General features: G+C 51.2%; 1 protein-coding gene across 1 annotated transcript; it reads right to left on the reverse strand.

Annotated features, from left to right (window-relative positions):
* Positions 1-2,264: 2,264 nt before the first annotated feature.
* On the reverse strand, positions 2,265-21,061 carry Adra1d (adrenoceptor alpha 1D). Its single transcript, XM_008835892.2, has 2 exons — positions 19,638-21,061; positions 2,265-3,948 (listed from the first exon to the last, which is right to left on the reverse strand). The coding sequence occupies exons 1-2, from the start codon at positions 20,743-20,745 to the stop codon at positions 3,374-3,376; spliced, it is 1,683 nt and encodes a 560-aa protein (XP_008834114.1). The 5' UTR covers positions 20,746-21,061; the 3' UTR covers positions 2,265-3,373.
* Positions 21,062-21,576: the final 515 nt, after the last annotated feature.

Below are 21,576 nucleotides of genomic sequence, written 5' to 3' on the forward strand. Positions count from 1 at the left end.
AAGCATTCTCCAAGTTTCCACATTCTTCCTGAGGTGAAGGCTTGGATGGAAGAATGGAAGACAGGACAGCCCAGACCATAGGAGAGCAGCACTAAGCCCCTTCTCAAAAGGTTCATCCCCCAGTGCCACCCAGGCCCATCTGGCTCTCTGTGAGCTGTTCCAGACAGAGAAACTGAGGACTTGTTTAGCCTTTTTCAAGCATCTGCATTTGTGCTTCCTTGGAGCCACAAGAAGGGCAGGGGGGAGCAAAACTCAAAAAGACCCAAAATTCTTTCCAAGTGGACAGATGGTGATCATATAGTCCCTTGGGGGTATAACAGGAGTAGAATCAGGGTCACAAGGGCTCTGAGGAGTCAGAACTATGAAACAAAGGAGTTCTGTGGAGGTCCCAGACCCTTTACTATGACCTGTCAGTGTCTGAAACAGAAAGGGCCCAGCGGCTGGCTAGGTCAGGGGCCTGCGGGGGGAGCGGGTATATGGACTGGAGGGCAAGGGGAGCCTGTGTTCTCACATAAGTGCAGGGCATAGCTGCTCTCTGGGAGACAACATGGACTCTCAGTGCCCTGTGGTCAGGATGAGTTGAGGGTGTGCACGCTGGGTGTGTGTAGATGCACATGTTCAAAACCGGATCTGTGGAGAGCTTAGGGAGGACGAGATGAGAAGTTGGGGAGGTGAGAAGCCAGGAGCTTCATAGGTGAATAACCTTGGTTGTGTTTGGGGGAGGGGGAATACACATCTGGAACTCCACAGCCCCTTGGGAGGCATTTATGTACACATGGTCATTGAGATGTGGCATGGATGAGATTATGTGAAGAGTTAAGAAAAGGAATAAAACCCTGTGGAACACTTAAGGGCAGGATGGGGGCCTTTGGAGGAAAGAGAAAGGGGAAGAGAGAGAATATATCAGGAAGTAGGGGAGGACCAGACAAGATTGCATCAATGTGGGATGAGTCCGGGAAACAGGAGGTCCTGGGTGACTTGCAAAAGCACCCTGGACCAAGAAAGAGTGTGGGAAGAGAGGCAAGGTGAGTGGCGAGAGCCCCTCTAGAGCAGGTGGATAGTTCCACTGCAGCCAGGACCCTAGGGTTAGAAGCAGGAATGGTGCTTTCTGAAGATAGGGAGGAGGACCTGGACAAATTCCAGTGTCCCTGAAAGCTTCTGTCCTTATCACATCTCATGGGACCAACCTTTCTGCTCACAGATCCCTTAAGATCACATGAAAGCAAAGGTCCAATTTCTTACAAGCACTTCAGTGAGTTTCTACTCAGATTTGTGGGATGGGCTGAGGGGCTGGGGCACTCGAGGTCCCAAAGTCACTTTCATGCCTGCCTCAGAAGGGTAATCACTAGTCTTTCATTCCTCTTGGCTGCGATGCTGTTACATCCCAAGAGTGAGTCGGCAGCAGTGCTTTCTTAGCTATGAGAACAAGATCCCTGGAGGTCCCTGTTGAGACTTGACCTCTCTAGGGACATTGCAGCCTTCTTCATCTCCTGCACACTCAGGTCCTGGTATGGACAGCAGCTGTGTGCCCAGGAGATAGGGCTGAAGTCTGACCATGGGATGACTGTCATACTTGGCACAGATTCTAAGCAAGCTGTCAATCCCATCTGCCTCCACCCCCACTGGGTGGACTAGGGCGAGGAGGCTCATTATGAAGGCTATTTTCTCTCCTCTCTGTTGATGTTCTCTGGACTCAAGTATCCTGGCATGTTTAGAGACTCTCCCCAGACCTTCTGTTGAAACAAACCTGTCTCATTCCTACCCACTCAGGAGGCCAATGTTCAGTCATTTGACATGTGTCTGCCTACTCACTGCCTGACTTCTGACTTGACCCATATTCCCACCTCTGTGAGAAGATAGCAAGGCCTGTTCCCCAGATTTAGGGAGGCCAGAATGTACAAAAGGAGTCATCTTTGGGGTATGTAGCATGCTCCCCAAATCTTCTCCTCTGTACCTAGGTGGTTAGGGGAGGCCATATCTGAAAACCCTCCTAGAGCATTTATAGACTAACTTTGAAAGACTTGAGATTGTGGTGACACTTCAGACAGACTACCTCCCTAGCAGGAGATAGAAACTTTTGGCTTAACAACACTGACCCATGTTGCCTCCAGTAGCTGGCTGTTCAGTTTTAAAACCCCAGATGCTCTAGGTATTGTCCAGATAGCTGACCTTTGAGGGTCCATTGGGCATAGTTATCACTCCATGCAGGTTGGATAAATATGGTTGGTATTTTCTTTCTAGAGACTGAATTGTTTATGACCCACTGGGATATACAACTTTACTCAAAGCTACCACATGATCGATTCCTAGGTATAAGTTCTCTTAGTATTCATGCACACTTCTACTTGGGCTTGTGTAACCTTTCATGTAAGGTTTAACATGTTTAACTGATGACCATTGTGTTGTCTTGGGCCCCTGAACTGTTACAGATGCATCTATGGAGGCTGACAAAGAGAAGATTTGTGCTTATGTTACTTTTAAAAGCCCACAAAACTCCCAAGTCCTTTAGTCATGCTAAAAGATCCAAATGATAACACCTATTGGAGGCAGTTATGTTGAAACTAGGGAGGCGAACGTAGACCCACTCTAGCCTGTAGTGGCCTAAGGATTTCTAAGGATTTTAGAAAAAGAAGGTTCTTTATGGATTATAGGCTAAAGAGGGACAGTTTGCATAGTGTGGGCAAAATATAGTTCTCTTACCAATAAATATGTTTCAAAACAACAAAGCTCTCCCCAGTCAGCAGCTTGGAATCCCAGCAAGAAGTGATGGGCAAGCACAGGCACAGTGAGCTATGTACAGTGTAAACAGTAAGGCCCCTGGGGCAGGGATAGTGAGGCCCAGGCCAGATGATGGGCACATACTGACTAGTGTAGGAGTGCAGGGAGGGGGACAGTGAGCCCAGGGCAAAATAGAGCAGGCTTGCATGGTGGCCATCCAAGATGCCACCAGAGTTGGGGTGGTACTGGTGGGTCAACTGACTCCTCCAGTTGGCAGTAAGGAGAAACTGTGTCCACTGAGTAGCCTTTTCCCTGGGATCAGCGAGGCAAGGATCTGTGCCTCTTCCTCCCCAAGGGGAGTGCTCATACCCGGGGTCCTCTGTCTAGGCTTCAGGGTCAGCCTACTGAGCAGTTTCTCAGAGACTGGATGGAAACGGCAGATCCTGCATTCTGTTCCTTCTGAGACTTCTGGACACCTGCGTCCAGCAGAGGGCGCCATAACCCACAACCCTGGACCAGCTCCAATCCTGAAGTCCAGCCCTGGTTGCTCCCTGAGGAACAGAACAGTCACACAAATCAGTTCCACACGAGACAGAGACAGCATCTTCACAGCGCTCTCCACCCCCGACCCACCACATTCCCCAGCTAGGTGCCCTTAAATGTCAGTCTCCCGGAGACTGCTGTAGTCTACAGGCTCACAGGCCTGGCGGATGGCACCTTCTGCCATATCTTGGGACACGCTTAGGGACACGGCCTCCACCTCTGCGCGCTGGGCGCCCCCGGAGCGGATCTTATGGGACAGGCTGGACACCTTCGCTCGCAGCTGGCTGGTGGGTCTCTGCAACGGCCCAAGCAGCCTCCATTCCTGGAAGGCAGAGGCTGGCTTTCGACGGCTGGAGAAGGAAGCCTGCACCTCGGGCGTGCCGGGGGAGCAGGGGGTCGGGGGTGCGGTGAGGGCCAGCGGGGCCCCCGGGGGCGCGGCGCCTGGGCTGGGGGTGCAGTCCAGGCTCGGGCCGCTGGTCGAGGCCCGCCAGTGGTGGCCATAGACTCGCCAGAGGGGGCGGCGGCGGCGGCGGCGACACTGGCAGCGCAGGAGGCGGAGGAAAGCGCGCTTGAACTCGCGACTGGAGCAGGGGTAGATGAGTGGATTCACACAGCTGTTGAAGTAGCCGAGCCAGAAGATGACCTTGAAGACGCCCTCTGATGGCTTCAGCTGCGGGAACAGAGAGCCTGTAGGAACAGATCCGCTAGTTAGTTGATAGGGGTCCTGGATGCCAAGAGCATTTGCCAACCCTCCAGGGGCCCTGGCCAGGTCATGTATTAGTGGCCCTCAAGGGTTCTTGGATAGAGAAGAAAACCATCTTGTTTATGTGCTCTACCTGCAGTAAGCATTTCCTAGATGAGTGCAAACAGCAAATCTGAATGTAGAGAAAACCAGGTGCAGCTGCTCTTTCTGTAGATCAAACCTGGCAGCTGCTGTAAACTTTCCTACCATACCCAGTTGTTGCAGACCTTGTGAAATACTATGCTCCCACTCTCTGGAAGGGCTCGTCATTAGAATGTACAAGAGTTTGCAGTGTAAGTCTTTGCCGGTTACCGCACGTTTCTACCACAAATTTTATGTAAAAATATTTTGACAACTCTTTCAACAAAACAAGTTCATGTTCAGACCTTTGTACTGTGTTTTGTGCTTTTGAAAGCATGACTTGAGAGGGATCTGCAGACTTCAACCACTACTTAAATAGTGCTTAGCACAGAAAGGGTAAAAAAGCCAGAGTTAAGTCCTGTGGTGGGCACTGTGTGAGGTGGCATGGAATATGGTGCTGTCTCGAGGAACAACCAGGGTGCCACTGAAATTCAGGGGTGATGGTAGTGTTCAATGTGTGCAGGTGAAGGGCACACTTGGTGACAGCTCCTAACATCTCAAGAGTCAGCCAGGAGGGCACTGGGCAGAGGGCATGGCAGATAGGAGGGAAAGGAGGGTAGGGGGAGCCAAGTTTGGGGCCAGAGGATAGCCTATAGAATGAACTCAGAACACATTATCTGGATCCAATGATGGAGGGCCTTGACTGAATGCTCATCTTTCATTCTGTGGGTAGTTAGGAGGAAGTGAGAGATACAGCCTAGACCTAAGCTTTAACCAGCACAGCACCACATGGCTGTCAGAATGTAGGGCCATGGGACTGTCCCAGGGAAACTGAGGAATAAAAGCTTCTGGGACAGCTTTGGGGGAGCAGAACATCAGGCTGGTAGAAATGGGCACCATGACCCTGCTCCCTACAAACCTCTCCCCTCAAATCCCCACCATGGTCCCTAAGTCAGCCACTCTCAGCAAAGGAGGACTGAATGCAGAGGTACAACAGAGACCACTTCTTCACCTGCCTCATTCTAGCCACAGACAGGGGCTCAGGTCTCGATTCTAAACAGACCCAGGGCCTGTGAGACTGAGCAAGCCAGGAGTGGCATTCCTCGACAAATTATGGTTCTCTCTCTCTGTCTCTCTGTCTCTCTATCTCTCTGTCTCTCTGTCTCTCAAGACCTCTGGCCCCAGAGAGGGCACTGGACACTTAGAGATGTCATGACAGTAGACAATGGGGAAGTACAGACAGCAAAGTTCCTAACGCCATGATTTTGCCAGAGCCAAAATAAAGCAATGTTTATAACTTTTATTACTGTGGTTAGTCACACTTGAAGATTTTCTTTTCTTTTAAAAAATGTTTTATTTACTTTTATTTTATGTATAGGACTAGCCACAGACAGGGGCTCAGGTCTCGATTCTAAACAGACCCAGGGCCTGTGAGACTGAGCAAGCCAGGAGTGGCATTCCTCGACAAATTATGGTTCTCTCTCTCTGTCTCTCTGTCTCTCTCTCTCTCTCTCTCTCTCTCTCTCTCTCTCTCTCCCCTGATTCTCCTAAATAAGAGCAGTGGTATGTCCTTGAGGGCAGAGACACCATGCTCTACTTATGAACCTGAGGACCCTTGTATATCATCTACCATCTGCCATGGAGAAAGTTTCTGAAGCTAAGAATGATGGAGGAAGGGGAGAGCCGCACACCATTAGGTAGCCCGACCTTTTAAATTGTGCTTGTGTAGCTCTCAGCAAGCCACTGAGGGTCTCACTTCCTTTTTCTGTGAACTGGAGACAACAAGGCTTCTCTGGGTGGATTTCACATAGATTCATAAATTTCAGGGCTCAGTGCTTAGCAGGCGCTTAATCAAAACTGGTGTTGGGTTGGGAATGTAGATTACTGCTTGAGCACTCTTATAGCACCTGAGAGTCCCTGGGTTCAACTCCCAGGACAGCAAGCATCAGTTGAGTAACCAACCAACCAACCAATCAAAGCCTGGTGTCTATTTACCCCTTCTCTTTTACTGTGGCTTTTTGGAGAGGGCACCACAGTCCTGGGAGCGGACCTAGTGTCTATGTCTAGAGGCTTGTCAGAAACAGTACCTGAGACATGGTAGATCTGGGGGTGCTAGAGCTTAGTAAGACTGATTTGCCCTGGGAGAGGGGTTGGGTAGTTCCTGACAAATGCCAGGGTGGACCCTAGCTTCCATGAAGACAGCCCTCAAGAATAGCATCCTCAATGGTTACAAAGTCAGGCCAGATGCTGAAAATAACTTTGACTCAGGCTACAATTTTTTTTTTTATATTTAGCTCTTGATGACAAATCAGTAGACTATGTTTTCCAGCGGTGAGCCCGAAGCCATCCATAGGGCATTGTTACCAGCATGGCTCTTACTCAAATTGATGGACAACATGGCATCTCGTGCAGTATGGCCCGAGTCTTACTGCAAACATAAATATTTAATTTATGCTCAACCAACTGACTTGTGCAAAGTCTTCCTGGAGCTGGGAATCTCACACAGGAAAGGGCTGGGCTTGAAGATAGCCTTCTGGCCAAGAGCTCCCTACTGCATCCTGTTGGGAGTTTGGACACTCCAAAAAGCAGACTCTAGGACAAGGGTTCAAGTGTAAGTCGTTCATCTGGGAGGTAAACACTTTGGGTGGGTGCGAACAAGGCAGAGGGGAAAGGCATGCTAGCCAATCAGTCACCAATGTGGGCAGCTGAGGCTTAATCCCAAAGGGTTCTGGGTGTCTGTGTACAGCAGGAACCCCATTTTTCCCACCAAATGGGGGAGGAAGGTGGGTACCTAGTACCTATTCCCATCAGTCTGTCTGGCTGATCTCTTTGGCTGTTAATTTTTCCCACTTTTTACCTGTTTCCTGCTCGAACCACAAGGACTAGTTTGCAGAGAAAGGCACTCACATAGAGGTGGCCCTCAGGGATGGAAGGTCTGAGGGAGATGGATGGTCCCAACAGCCTCTGCCACAGTTGGTTCTTACTCTCTTTCTGACCACTGTGTGGAGACAAGTTGCTTAGAAAATACAGCCATCTGTGCTGCAGGCTGCAGACTCCACTGGCAGCAGCTCCCAGGAGATGCTCTGCTATGGCCACAGATGGCAGGTAAGGTAAGGCAAGGCCTATACTGCTTTGCTCCAGCCTCCACCTGCCTGCACCTGCTTCCTTCTGCCTGCTGCCTCCTCTCAGCACTCTCCCTGCAGCCCTCAGAACTTGCAAGGATTTCTGAGGGTTGAAGGGGGCAGGCATTTCTCTCTCTGTTGCATGCCATGAGTGCAGGATGGGGAACTGATCCATGACCCCTGAAGATGGGTACTTGGCTGGCAGCATCCTGCAGTGCTGTCCTCCTCAGCCACTTCCATCCTCCTCCAGTCCGAGTGACAGCTGCTGGACCTGCTTGCTGCCTTGCCTTTTCTTCCCTCCCCAGCTTCCAGCATATATGCATGCCAGTTCCACTACATGGTCCTCATGGTGGTTTTGAGGTGGGGGAACATTTAAGAGGGGGGGCTAGTGGAAGGTAATTAGGTTGTGGTGGCTCCACCTTCGGGAACAGACTAATGCTGTCTAGTGGGAGTGGACCAGGCTTTGTGAGGCTGGAATAGTTGTCATGACAGAGGGTTATAAAGCAAGGCCACCCTATATATGTGGCCTTTTTATATACAGCAATTTCCCTTCTTGATTCCTGCTTCTTCTCCCTGTGCTGTGATGCTTCTGGGAGCCCTTGCCAAATGCTGATGCCATGCTGTTTGAACTTTCTAGCTACTAGAACTGTCAGCCAAATAAACCTATTTTCTTTATAAATTTCCTAGCTTCAGTTTTTTTATAACAATACAGTGTAAACTAAGAATATGAAAGCTTCAACAAGTACACTGGGGTCTTGAAGCCAAGGCTACTCTCAGTACCTGGGCAGCCTCCTTCTTGGCCCCCTAGTAGGCTTTCTCTCCTATCCTGCACACTGTCCTCTGACTTCTTGCAGGCACAAAGTCCAGCTGGGTTAACTTACCTTAGAAGTGGTCTTTATAAAGGAGGCCCTGAAAACCTCATGAACACAGGGCACACAGCAGGCACTCAACACTTGCTCAGTGTGCTGAATGAGTCTCCTAAGCATCCAATGGTGTTTAGCTTCCTTTCCAGTGGGCGTTCCCTTCACCTGGCTCCTGGAGTTGTTCCCTCTGGCATCTCATTTTGCTTAGATGCCTGCAACAGCCTGGACAGCCCTCACAGCCCCTGCCTGTCCCTTCTGTTCTGCACAGAGCTGCAGGGAGGCTTTTTCTTAAAGAGCCTTTTCTTCATCTCCTTTCCCCCTGTCATTTCTCAGTGGCACCTGTCTAAGAATACACCTAAACTAGCCCCTGCTCCCACAGGGAGGCACAGCACGACCTTTCTCTTGCTGCCTTCCAATTTCACTTCAAACCCCAAGAAGGTCTTCCTTCTGGGGCTTGGCTCCTGGGTCTCCTTCTAGCTCTTCACCCCCACACCTGCTGAGTTTCCAACCAATTGGCTTGGCTGCTTCTGCCTACCTTTCTCCATCCCCTGTATTGGGGCTGTTAATGACCCCAAAGACCATGTGTTGAAGGTTTGGTCCCTAGCCCAGAGAGCTATGGGAGGTGGTGGAACCTTTAAGGGGTGGGAATAGTGAGAAGGTTTTGGTCCCTGGGGGTATGGCCCCTCTTTGGCTTCCCAGTCATGTGGTGAGCAGGTTTTGCTCTGCCAAGCATGGCTGCCATGACTAGCTGCATGGTCACAGGCATCAAACAACAGGCCAGCCAATCACAGACTGCAGACTCCTAAGCTGTGAGCTCAAAGAAAACTTTTCTCTTTTAGGTTAGCTGTCTCAGAATTTGTCATGGAGACTGAAAAGCTGACTAACACAAAGGCGTGGTGTCACAGGTCTAGCCTGGTGTTCAGCAGGCTTGGTGTTGCTGGTGAGAAGGCCTGTCCGATTCAGCAAGTAAACATGTTAGCTGGATCATCCTGGCCCATAGACTATTGGGAAAACAGAGGCAGGGGCTCTTTGCAGCCTGGATTATCCAGTACTTTCTCCTCAGGAGCAGGAGTGGCAGGGCTGAAGAGGAACTGCTGGAATTAAGGGTAAGACAGAGAGGGACATGAGCAAATGGGCCAAGACCTGCAGAGGACAGGCAGCTCTGAGACAGAGGCTCCATGATTAACTGTCTCTTTTGGCATTCCCAGAATGGAGTTTGTTCTTGGCAGGTTGTCAGAATTCTCAGCCAGCCCTGATCACAACTTGTAGCTGACCATGGAATATCAGGCTGTGTCCTGGCCCCCCTTCTCTGCTTTCTGTCCCCACTCCACTAGTGATTTCTGTCAACATCATGCCATTTTTCTCTCCTGGTCCCCTGCAGATACAGGGGAGTTAAAAAAAACCTCCTGTCTTCTAATACTTATGTCTTTTCCCATCAGCAGGGACAAGAGAGAAGGAACCTCAGCTCCAGATGCCCTCCTGCCTCCCTACTCTCTACCTGGACCACACACTGGAGCTCGTGTTCACCTCAGAGACACTGGACCTCTGATCCCTTGCATAAAGGATAAAAAAACCCTCTCTGATAAGACATTTGAACTGAGGACTCTTTGAGAAGAGACTCAGTTATTCATCTGAGGGAATCAAATTCCATGCAGAGGCAAGGGTGTAAGTAAAGGTGGAGGCAGCAAGGGTCCCTGATAACTTGGGAGGAAAATCCAGGAAGTTCGGACAGCTGTAGTAGAGAAGGGGAAGAGAAGAGTGGTAAGAAGTAAGGCTAATCTGAAGTGGAAACAACTATGGAGGCTGTCAGGAAGAGGTGGTATGGGCAGGATCTGGAACTTAAATGACTGAGAGGATATGGAAGGGTAGGCTGAGAGCACGATGGGGCCTGTGGAGCCAAAATGAGTCTCTCAAGTTGTTTGCACTGCCAGTGTCCTACTTGCTTGAGATGGACCAGGAATGGGTCAGAAGTTTTTCTGGGCCCCAGAATTGTCTGCCACAGGGCCCCTGGGCTCCTTGGGGTGGGCAGAGAGTCTTAGCCTGGGCCTCCTTTATGAGGCTGGGGGGCAGGGCTGGGAGGGCAGCTCAGAGGCCAGGACTGCCTCTAGGACTCTTCGTGGTCATGGTCCTTGGCGCCTGTCCTCCTCTAGGCTTGTGCTGGCTCCTTCCATTTTCCCTCAACTCTTTTCCTCTCTTCTTCCTGCCTCCTTGCTTGACATCTCTCTCTTTCTTCTTCCTCTTCGTTGTCATCCCCCCGCCTTTTTTTTTTTTTTCTGATCTCCCTTGACCATATACAAACTGAGTGGGACTGCAGATCTGCCAATGGCCATGATGCTCAGCCAGCTTGTCCCCTGCTCCACAGGAGCCCCTCCAGGACTATACTGACAATGCGCCTGAGTCAGTACAGAGTAGTGCTTCTGGCCAGGAGAGAAGCCCCCTGGGCAGTGGCCAGTGTTAGTGTGAGTCCCAGTACTGAGCTGCCTGGACACTGCCTATTCACAGGGCTAACTTGGGGCATCACTGGCAAAATGAGGAAAGGCAAACCCTCTGTTCTCCAGGGCTCCACTGAATCACCCTGGGCTTCAGCTGTGCTTCCCTTAGGATCTGGCGAAATAGGAGGAAGTCTTGTCCTGGGGCCTCCTCAGCCAGCAGCCAGGGCAGAGGGCAACTGGCATAGAGCCTGGGGGATGTGTGCGGAGGTTCAGGGGCTGGGTGATGTTTAAAGCTGAAAACATGACTGCAGACTGACACTTTACCTTGGCCTCAGCCAAGTCTCTGATTCAGGCAAGAAATAACAAAGACTTGGGCCAAAGTGCTGGGGTTCCAGTGTTAGATCTGTGAGTGGCCAGCAGCCAGGGCAGAGGGCAACTGGCATAGAGCCTGGGGGATGTGTGCAGAGGTTCAGGGGCTGGGTGATGTTTAAAGCTGAAAACATGACTGCAGACTGACACTTTACCTTGGCCTCAGCCAAGTCTCTGATTCAGGCAAGAAATAACAAAGACTTGGGCCAAAGTGCTGGGGTTCCAGTGTTAGATCTGTGAGCTGGGGAACTTCAGTCATGTTCAGTGGAGCTGTTGATGCACTGATTTCATGGCTGTTAGGACGATGATGGCACCCAGCATGGAGGACATGCGTGTTCCCTGCTGATTCATTTAGGTGGGACAGTGGGGATAGGAAAATGAAACAGGTGGAAGAGCAATCCTTAGTGGACCAGAGGGTACAGAGATGCCACTTACAGTGTAGGGAAGATGGCAAGCGGCAGGCTTAAGGGAGATGCAGAAAGGTGAGCCCAGGAAAGGAAGACAGTGTGCCAGGGTGTGGGGGTGCAGCAGATGGAATGATGGCTCCCAGGATGACCAGACGTGGAAATGGTTAGTGTGTGAAGCTGAGGATCTTGGGATGGGGAGATGATTCTCCATCATCCAGATGAGTGCAAAGTAGTCACAAGGATCTCAGGAAGGACAACAGCAGAGGAGTCAGAGGGGGAGATGTGATGCTGGATACCATGGAACTGCTGCATGGAGGAGAGGCTGGAGCCACCTCAGAGGCTCAGAGGTCAGGGAATGCTTTCTCCCCTAGAGCTCTTAGGGTAGCACAGCCCTGCTGGGACCTTGATTTGAGAAATCCTGACCTTCAGATCCAGGAGAGGATACATTTAAAAGAACATTTTGGGCTGGAGAGATGGTGCAGTAGTTTTATTTATTATTTTTATTTTATGTGTATGAGTGTACTGCCTGCATGCATACAAATGCACCTGTGTCATGCAATGCCTGAAGGGCCAGAAGAGGGCATTAGATCCCCTGGAGTAGATCAGGCTGGCCTTGAACTCATAGAGATCTGCCTGCCTCTGCCTCCTGAGTGCTGGGATTAAAGGCGTGCACCACCAAGGATACATTGTTTTAAACCATCACATCAGTGTTCATTTGTTATAGCAGCAACAGAAAAGTTAAAAGGTCTGAAGGAGTGGAATTTGGACCTGGAACTTAAACTTGGATCAGAGGGGAGAAGGGCTTTCTATGGAGGCTGAAGGCACAGCCTGTGTGGATAGGGAAAGATCTGAGGGGTGGTGAGAGGCCACGAGGGACGGCTGACATAGAGGGGAGGTTGAAAGGGCCCTCCTGTGTGTGACAAGCTGGTAGCTGGGAACAGAGCTAAAGGCATATCAGGACAGTGTGTGCCTTGGGGGAGGAGGCCAAGATGGCAAGAGTTAACCTATAGGGGGGCTGATGCATCCTGAGAGTGGGAAGAGAAGCAAAGCAGAATGTTCTTTAAGAAGTAGCAAGGAATTATTACAAGTAGGTAGAAAGGAGGAGAGGTAACCATGAGAAGGTAGGGTGCAGGTGAGGGTGAGGGCTCAAGGGGCCACCGTGCTGAGGGAGCATCATATTAAGGCACCTCTAGATGTGTCCACATGCTGTGTGTATGGTGAAAAATAGAAGATAAAAAAGACTGGACAGTAAATGGTAGAGAAGATCTATTATAAAGGAAAGAATTTAAGAGAGTTAGAGCTGACAGGGCACCTGCAGGACTCCCAGGGACAGTCCCTAGGCAGAGGGCTGACTTTGGCAAGTACTCAGCTAGGCCTTGGTTTGCACTGGCTCTTAAGAGCTGACTGTTCAATTCTCAGGAATTTTACCAACTGGGTTGATATATCTTTCAGTAACTTCACATTCACCATGGTAAGAATATTTACACCATAGAAATGGGCAGATGGTACAAATCGGCCTCCTCCCAGAGTCAACCTGTATGCATTTTCCAGCATACCATTGAACACATGTAAGAATAGCTGGCCCATTTCAAGACTTGAGACTCACAGAAGTAGGAGATGGGAGCGAGTTAAAGATGCTCAGAGCAGACTGGTTACTTACCAGGAAGGGGATGCAAAAAAAGGGGGGGGCAGAAAGGTGAAGGCCAGGCTATGGCTGAGGTTAGCAAGCAGGTGCAATGGGTGAGGAGGTAGAACAGGGGCAGATGGACTCAGATACAGAGATCTACAAGGATGTGGGCAGAGGATGAAGATGAGCATAGAGGCTCAGGCATAGCCCTAGGAGGGCAGAGGAGAGGAAAAGTCACTCTCAAGGCTAAAGTGCCATCATGGACCAGCCTCAGTACCATAGTGCCACCCTGATGAGTAGGGATGAAAGTGGGGGAGACATCTTGTGACCCTAATACTCAGGTATCACACTCATCAATGTTTCTTAATTTTTCTGAAAGCACTGTATTTCCTAGCTCTACTTGGAACCTAGACAAGAGCTGATGTAGGCAAGTGACCAGCTCAGGGAACACTTATACTATGAACACTTATACTGAGCACTTATACTATGTCTCTGAATTGTTATTTTCCAGTAAAAGAGAAATGGCTAATGTCAGGGGCAGGAAAAGCACAAGTCAAGCCTAAAACATTTCAGCAGACCAGAAAGACAGGACACACCCAGACTCTGCAGGTTGAGCTAAAGGTTGCTGGAGATGACTTGAAAGGGCCCTATGACTTGGCCCTATGGCCAAGCCCCAAACCTGTAAGGTGTATACAATAGCAGATGTCTAAAAATCATGATGTTATGGCACTAAAAAACCTCACTGAATGCCAGAGAACAGAGTCCTTTTCTGGATCCTCAATTTTTCAACAGGAGCTATTAAAGTTTCAGTTCAGTAAGATGATCAACTTCTAGGGATCTGCTGTTCAACACTGGTCCAATAGTTAACAATTCTGTGTGCACACTAAGATTTTATTGAGAGGGTGGATCTCACATTAAGTGTAGAAAATAAATAACAAATGCCATAGTGTCCCAATAAAATAAAATAGAATAAAATAAAAATAAAATACATGGCCGTGCTTTCTACCCATATCTCTGGCATGCAGGATGTGGAGAGCCTGTAGGTTCTATCACATCCCTTCTCGGCACACATTTCCTGAAGCACTTACTCTCTATAACGCGCTGTACAGGCACAGATCAGGTTTCTGGACCAGCGGACAGCGATGTCATTACTGACATCTGCCACAAGCACTTCTACCTCTTGCCCTGTGCTTGTAGACTTGGGTGTGACCTCAGCAAGTTGCGAAGATGGTTCTCTGGCACTTGGCCAGCTAAGACACATCTACCTAACCCACTCTGCTTACCTGACTATCAAACTGTGTCTTCCATCAGGACACCAGGTCCTCCACATGGTCCCTAGCTTCCCTTTTGTCTTTTCTTGTAATCTGACAGGAGTCAAGTTTATAAGTATGTATATCTTAAGCATACAGTATGACAACTACTCTTGCAGACATTAATGTAATTTCTCCAAGAGCAAGATACAGAATGGTCCCAGCATCACAGAAAATTCAGCACTGACTTCCAGCTGCCATTCCCTCCCTCAAACATATCAGGGCAACCACTATTCTGATTTTTATCATTGCCTAGGTTTTGCCTGTTTTTGAACTTCATATACACAGGAGAACCACATGGCACATATACTTTATACTTCCAATTTGGCTTATTCTTCTCAGTAGAATGTCTATAAAATTTACCCATCAGTGGTTTGTTATTTTTCCTTCATGTATAGTAGTCTAGTCAATGAATAAATGTTTTATTTCTCTATTTTATTGCTTGGGCCTCATCTCTTGACCTTTTTCCATACAGTACATGTTCCAGGGGTGCCACGCCTGTGCATCCCAGCAACATAGCCACTCTTCTGTGTCTACGTCGTAAGTTCCCTCAGCCCTCATATTTGATACATACTGAATGCTGACAAGGGCAGCACATGAGTAGCAGGTGATGTGCAATGTCTGAGGAGCACTGATCCTGAACTAAGTCTGGGGTTCTGGGTGGTGGTCCATATCACAGAGACAGGCTGACAGTATGGGAGGCCCAGATATGGCTCCCAGATAGCTAGAGAATGGTCATGGGGTTTGGCTGGATTGTGTGGATTTCTGTCAGAGCCTTTCTGCTGAAACTTTGGGGGTGCATCTGGGAGGGTCCCTGGCTTTGAGCTGCTGAAGCTGCCCTGGGTGATGGCATTCAGAGACTAGTGATGGGGGCCAGGGTGTAACTCAGGGGTGGAGTGCTTGCCTGGTACATGAAAGGCCTTGGGTTTGATCCGTAGCACTGCAACTAGAAATGTGGGCATGACCCTCAGCTCCTATGGGCCTTTAACAGCCACAGAAACCAATGATGCCTGGTCAACAAAAGAAAGCTGGACAGAAGAATGGCAAGGGGTGGGACTGGGTCTGTATGTGAAGGTCTCAGGGGGAGGGTTCTTCCCTTGGCTTTCTCTGAGAGACACTCAACCACACATGCCAAAGGCAAATGCAGCAAGATGCTGCCTTGGGTGTACCAAGGACAGACATGGCCTTTGGAGGCTCCTGGAAGAGGAAAGATGCTGTCCTGTAACTGATGATCACAAAAAGCAGAGTTTCCTGGCCCCTCCTCGCTCCCTTAGGCATGTAGGAAAGGTGACCTTCATGTCTACACCGAACAATCAGCCTAAATCTCTGGGGGCAAGCATACCTGGACACCAAATGTTCCAGGTACAGGAGCTTTAATAGAACTCTGACTTCTGTCCTTTCCCAAACACACCAAAGTCTGGGCTACCTGTAACAAGGCCCCATTTATATAATTTTCTGTGATTTTTTTTCACTGTACCCACCCTGTGCCTGCTTGCTAAAACCAAGGGAAACGTGTGTGTCCCTGGTAGGGTGACCAAGAACTTTGTCCCTACATACCCCGCAGATTGGTGTTTGCGTTCTTTCCTGTTCAACCTGGAATACCTTTGAGACTGAAAGTCTGTGAGACCACAGTCATGCTGGTCATCAGGCACAAAGTAGGGCTGTCCTGCAGGGGTGCTGATACTAAACATGGAATAGATACTCAGCATGCAGGCCAGCTGGCCTATGGTCTGTCACTGTTGCAAGGGCCAGATATGTCTACATGCAGCTCTGGCACCAACAGCTTCCCTTGCTGCCTGGAACTACAGCATCAGACAGGTGACATCCAAGGGTTCAATTGAGTGACCTCTGCCTGCCCTCTGGGTAATATATGTCCTGCAGCTAGGGAAAGTGGGACAGCTAGAAATGTGGGCATGACCCTCAGCTCCTATGGGCCTTTAAGGATTTTATGTGCCTGGCCTCTGTCCCCAGAGGGCCTCATGTTTCAGCACACCTGATGTTTGTGGCATATTTAGCTTGATTAGTAGCATTTCATTCTTTTTTGAGGGATAGTTTCACTAAGTAGGCCAGGCTAGCCTTGAATTTATGATCCTCATGCTTCAGCTTCCCCAGTGCTGGGATTACATCCACTACTATAACTGGCCAGTATTTTGAGGTTTATAATATCAGTCTATGACCCCCTGTGCCAGGGTTCCTCTGGAACTCCAGACTCTTCTCTAAGGCTGTTGCTGCTGGATCTGCTGACCAAGAGAGGTGTGAGCGAGGGCACTGTGGACTGCTTAGTGGCTCCCAAATGGCAACCCTACTGGATGCTTTCATTTCTAAGATCATGGTCTTTGTGGGCACACAGTACTCTTTCACAGTCCCTCTGTCTCTGGTGCTTGTCATACCTGGCACAGCTACCAGGACCTAAGGAGGGGGCACCATCTGCACAGCTGCCTTTCTTAACTTCCTTTCAGCTCCTTCTAAGGAGGTGTAACTCCGGCCTCCATCCCTAGGGCTTCTCTTCTAACTCTCCCTGGAGGTTGTACTCCACGTTCCTGGCAAGTTCTCTCATCCCTGACCCTTGTACCAAGGTTCCCTTTATCCTCCACCCCATCACATACAGGGCATCTCCATGCCAAAATAAGCTATCCCCTTGAAGGCTACATTGCCCACTAAGGGTTGCTGCTCAGCAGGTTCCTGGTTCCTTCAAGGGCACCTCTTCCCTTACAAGACTGGGGACTGTAAAGACTTCCTGCCCTCTTTCCCTCCTCTATGGTCCTTAAGCTACTTCTGCTCCCATAGGCAGCTCTGCCCCTCTCTTTGCCCTCCAGGCCACACAGTAGAATATTGTTTCCTTGCTTGCCTTCTGTCCTGTGTGCTCATTATTGCTAACTCCCCAGGATTCAGCTCTGCCAGGAGTCCAAGCTCTGATGTGTAAGCATCGGCATGATAGCTTCACATCACACATCTGTGCAGTCCTTCCTGGAGCCAGATACAGGCATCTCCCATACTATCTGGGAGGAGCAACAGAGATACAGAGACTGAGAAAGAGCAGTACATGCCAGCAAGGGGCAGAGGTCATGGAAATTTAGAGATGTTTTCCTGGAAGATAAGGACATGTGATCTGGGCCTTACAAACAATAGTGGTCTTTTGCAGTGTTGATTTTAACTGTGAAAAATGGGAAAAAAATCTAACATTCAGCAGAAGACTGGATCAACACACCATGAAATACTCTCAAATGCACTGTGGTTTAATGGACCTGCACTGGCTGAATCTCAAGGACCTAATATTGGATGAAAAATTCAAACTGAAGAGTAATACACACAGCAGGTGCCACAGAATAGTGCTATGCTCTGATGTGTATGAAGATGTTTGTGGTAAGAGTAGAAACACATACATGGGAGCAAAAACTGCCAGCTGCACCCCGGGTAGGCGGGGGAGCAGGGAGCATTGAGTTCAGCCATGCTCTATTCTTTGAAAGCAGCAAAGGGAGGGATGGAAAGCAAATATGGCACAATGCCAACATCTGTCCAATGTGGGTGATAACAGGTGCACGGGTACTTGTTAAATCAGTTTCTTCTCATTAGTGCATTATTAGTAGCTAAATATTCTAAAAGAAGTTCCAGGAACAAGTGAAAAGGGAGGTGGTACTGTCTACCTAGGCTGAGCACTCAAGGCACAGGTGGGAGAATGAGGGCTCCTGTAGGGCAGGGCCAGGGCAGGGCTGCGGGGATGAATCGTGGGGGAAGATTTGTGTATTTATAAAGAACAGGGCATAACATCTTTCTCCTGGATATTTGTCCTCTCCTCCAAGTCTGCCACTTTCACAACATTCCTCAGTCCATTCCTAGAGCAGACTTTGGCTGGTTGATTTTCAAGTGGGGAATTTATTCCTTCCTGAGATGGGTGTTTATGTATGGCACTGACATATGCCTCAATTACATTCATGCATATCAGTTCACTGTGTCTCACTATAGGGTCTAGATCAGCATTACCATCCCCAGTATGTCCACTTACAGATGAAGAAACAGAGGCGCAGAGAGGTAAGAGATTTGCCTGAGGTTACACAGCTAGTAAGAGTCAGAGTTTGGATTTGAACCTGGGCTATCTGGCACCAGAGCCTGTGCCCTCCTTGGAGCACAATATTGCTCCTCATATTCCAGGCACTGTTCTGGGTGCCACAAATACAGTGGGTACAGTTGAAAGTGCCCTGCATTCACAAAGCTGCGGGGCCAGTGACAGGAATGAAACGCCAAACCAAGAGAGGGCATCCAACCTACAGAGGTTTAATGGGACAGTCCAGACAGAGGAAACAAGTGAGAAAGCCCAGAAATAGGTACAGGCTTGGCAAGGAACCCACTGAGTGTAAGGGGCAGGGCATGGGGAAGTGGCCCCTTACAGGAGTGGAGTTGTATGCTTGGGACACTGGCAGTTCACATCTGTGATCTTAGTGTTAAGTACTAAAATACTAACAGTAATGCTAATAGTGACTTATTTTGGTTTGGACAATAACACATTTGAAGGCTACTCTCTCTAGGTCATAGAAAAGAATTTGTTTCTAGGTTAGTAGGAAAGCACCGTGGGACAGAGGAGAGTGACACAACTCATTTATGATGTAGAAAGGTCTCTGTGGCTGTCCTGTGCCGAAGACCTGCAGGGGATCAGGATGAAGGTCCCTGTTTCTTCCTCCACTCAGTCTCACAAGGTGCAAGCATGCAAGTGTGGGAAAGGCAGGGGAGGCACTGCAGAGGTTACAACTGTGGCAAAGTGGCTCAGAGCAGACTCAGAAATGCTATCCCTTTCTCCTCTCTGTGCTGGTCCAGCCCAGCATCCCCAATCTTCCAGAGCTTCCAGTGAGACTTCAAGGGGTGTTGGGGGATCCCTCTGGAAATGACTATAAACAATATTAACTGTGTACTCCAGAGCTTCTCCTACCCTGTTCTTTTTATCCCCAAAGTTCCCCTCCTTTAACCCCTTCAAGAGGAGATTTCACAGATATCAGTGGGGCCAGCTGAATGAACCCTAATGGAAACAGCAGAGGCCTCTGGTGTCTACTGAGGTACAAGGTGTCTGGCCTGGGCCTGAATCTATGTGGGTGCACCCACCATGCATCTACTTTTGGACAGAGGTATATGAAGGAGTCACATACACTGCTGAACACATATTACAGGGAGACCGTTGCTGAGATTTCCACCGAACTAAAGCAAGGCCAAGGTTTGTAACAGTGGCAAAGGGGAAGGCGTGAGTTAGAAATCCACCAAAATGACACTTGCAAGTACCAAGAGCCCCTCATTCTCCCTCTACAACACAAGCGACTAAGCAGTAGCTCAATCAATCTTCCACAGTCAGGCTGAGCGTCATCTAAGTCTTCCAGGACAGGCCAGCCACGGACTTGGAAGAGGGTAAGGGAAAGCAATGGTGGGAGGGGGTCACTCACCCAGTGGCAGGACGAAGAAGAACGGGAACCAGCAGAGCACGAAGACTCCCACAACGATGGCCAATGTCTTCGCTGCCTTCTTCTCGCGGGAAAACTTGAGTAGGCGCACAGAGAGCGAGCTGCGTAAGGTGTGGCCCTTGGTGCTCCGCATTCCGTAGGCCCTGTTGGCGCCAGTGGCTGCACCGCGACAGTGGATTCGTAGCACCACCTCCGAGGCCTTGCCCCGCTCCCGCTTGACGCCGGCCTCCAGGCTGCGCGTGGTGCTGCGCGCGACCACATACACGCGGCAGTACATGACCACGATGACGGCCATGGGCAGGTAGAAGGAGCACACGGAAGAGAAGACCGCGTAGCCCACCTCCTCGGTGATGCCGCAGAAGCGCTCATCCGGGGGCACTGGCTCCTTCCAGCCCAGTAGTGGTCCCACTGACACCACCAAGGCCACGGCCCAGAGCAGGGCCAGGATGGCTGCGGCCTTGCGCTCCGTCATGATGGCTGGGTACTTGAGCGAGTGGCGCACTCCCACGTATCTGTCCACGGAGATGGTGCAGAGGCTCAGGATGGAGGCGGTGCAGCACAGTACGTCCACCGCGGCCCACACGTCGCAGAAGGCTCGACCGAAGGCCCAGAAGCCCAGAACCTCCATGGTGGCCGAGAAGGGCAGCACGGTGGCGCTCAGGAGCAGGTCGGCCACGGCCAGGTTAACGATGAAGTAGTTGGTGACCGTCTGCAGGTGGCGGTTGCAGGCTACCGAGAGGATGACAAGCAGGTTGCCCGCCACAGCGGTGAGGATGAAGGCTGCCAGGAAGACTCCCACGCCCACGCCCTGCGCGCTCACCACCAGCCCTCCGACGGCCGCCGTGCCGTTCACCTCGCCGCCGCCGCCCGCTGTCCCCGGCTCCCCGGCGGAGCTTCGGTTGCCCTCGCCGCTGCCGGTCCCCACCACAGCGCCACCGCCGCCGCTGGTCCCCGGCACTGCGCCCACCGCCGGGCCCTCCGAGCCCCCCGCACCGCTCGCGCTCGCACCCGCGCCCGCGCCGGAGCCCCCAGCGCTGCTGTCCGAGCGGGGTCCTTGGAAAGTAACGCCCAGGAGGTCACGGAAAGTCATCTCACCGTGCGGCCGTCGGGGCCCGGGTTGAGGCACAGCGCGAGCGACCGGCAGGGAGGGGGCCGGTGGGCATCGCCGCGGGGCAAGGGACCAGCCCCGAGCCGCTCCGTCGGGGTCCTGCTCAGGTTTCTGCGACGCGGAGCGCGCGGCAGCTGGACAGCGGAGCTGCGGGGTCCGGGCGGCGGCCACAGCTCCCGGAGGCGGGCGGTGGGGGCGGATGGAGGAGCTGGGCCACGCCGCACACCCCTGTCGGAGCTGGGCCAGCGAGCGGGTGGAGCGGCGGCTGCGGGACCCGCGGTGGAAGCGGCGGCCTCTGCGGCGCACTGCACTGTGCGCGGTGGGGGCGGGACGGAGGAGGGGCGGCCGGCGCGGAGCAGGGCTGCGCGGCCAGCTGCGGGGTCCCGAGCGCTAGCGCGCATTCGGGTCCCCCTGCCTCACCGCTGGCGCTCACGACCTCCCTCGGTCCGCGCTGTCCCCTCGCACCCCGCCCCCTCCGCGGCTCTCCAGGACTGCCCCCCAAGCCCCCGCCCCCGTCCTCTTTGTCCCTACCCGTGTCTGCCTTCCTCCCTTCCTCTATCTAGGCTCCCAATCACTCTTTGCCCTTGCACTCAGGGAGCTTAGAAGGTGCGATTCCCGGTCCCGGCTACCGGCTCCCAGCTTCCGCCGCCAGGGAGCAGCAAGCACCGGGGCTCTGTGGGCTGAGGAATTAGCGTGCGGCTCCCCTGTGGAAGACTTCCTGGATTGGACCTTCTTTCTCTGGGGCTGCTGATCAGCCCAGGGTCTCAGCCAGTCCCCAACCCCCTTCAGTGCGATGGCGGCTTGGAGACGGCC

The sequence above is a fragment of the Nannospalax galili genome, unplaced genomic scaffold, assembly GCF_000622305.1.
Source record: "Nannospalax galili isolate Female #2095 unplaced genomic scaffold, S.galili_v1.0 scaffold118, whole genome shotgun sequence".
Classification (NCBI taxonomy): domain Eukaryota; kingdom Metazoa; phylum Chordata; class Mammalia; order Rodentia; family Spalacidae; genus Nannospalax; species Nannospalax galili.

Bases quoted from the DNA above. Each gene is read 5' to 3' on its own strand.
- Adra1d (XM_008835892.2), bottom strand. From the start codon at position 20,745: ATGACTTTCCGTGACCTCCTGGGCGTTACTTTCCAAGGACCCCGCTCG. The intron at 3,949-19,637 runs GTGAGTGACCCC...CTGTTCCTACAG, and splicing joins CTTCTTCGTCCTGCCACTGG to GCTCTCTGTTCCCGCAGCTG.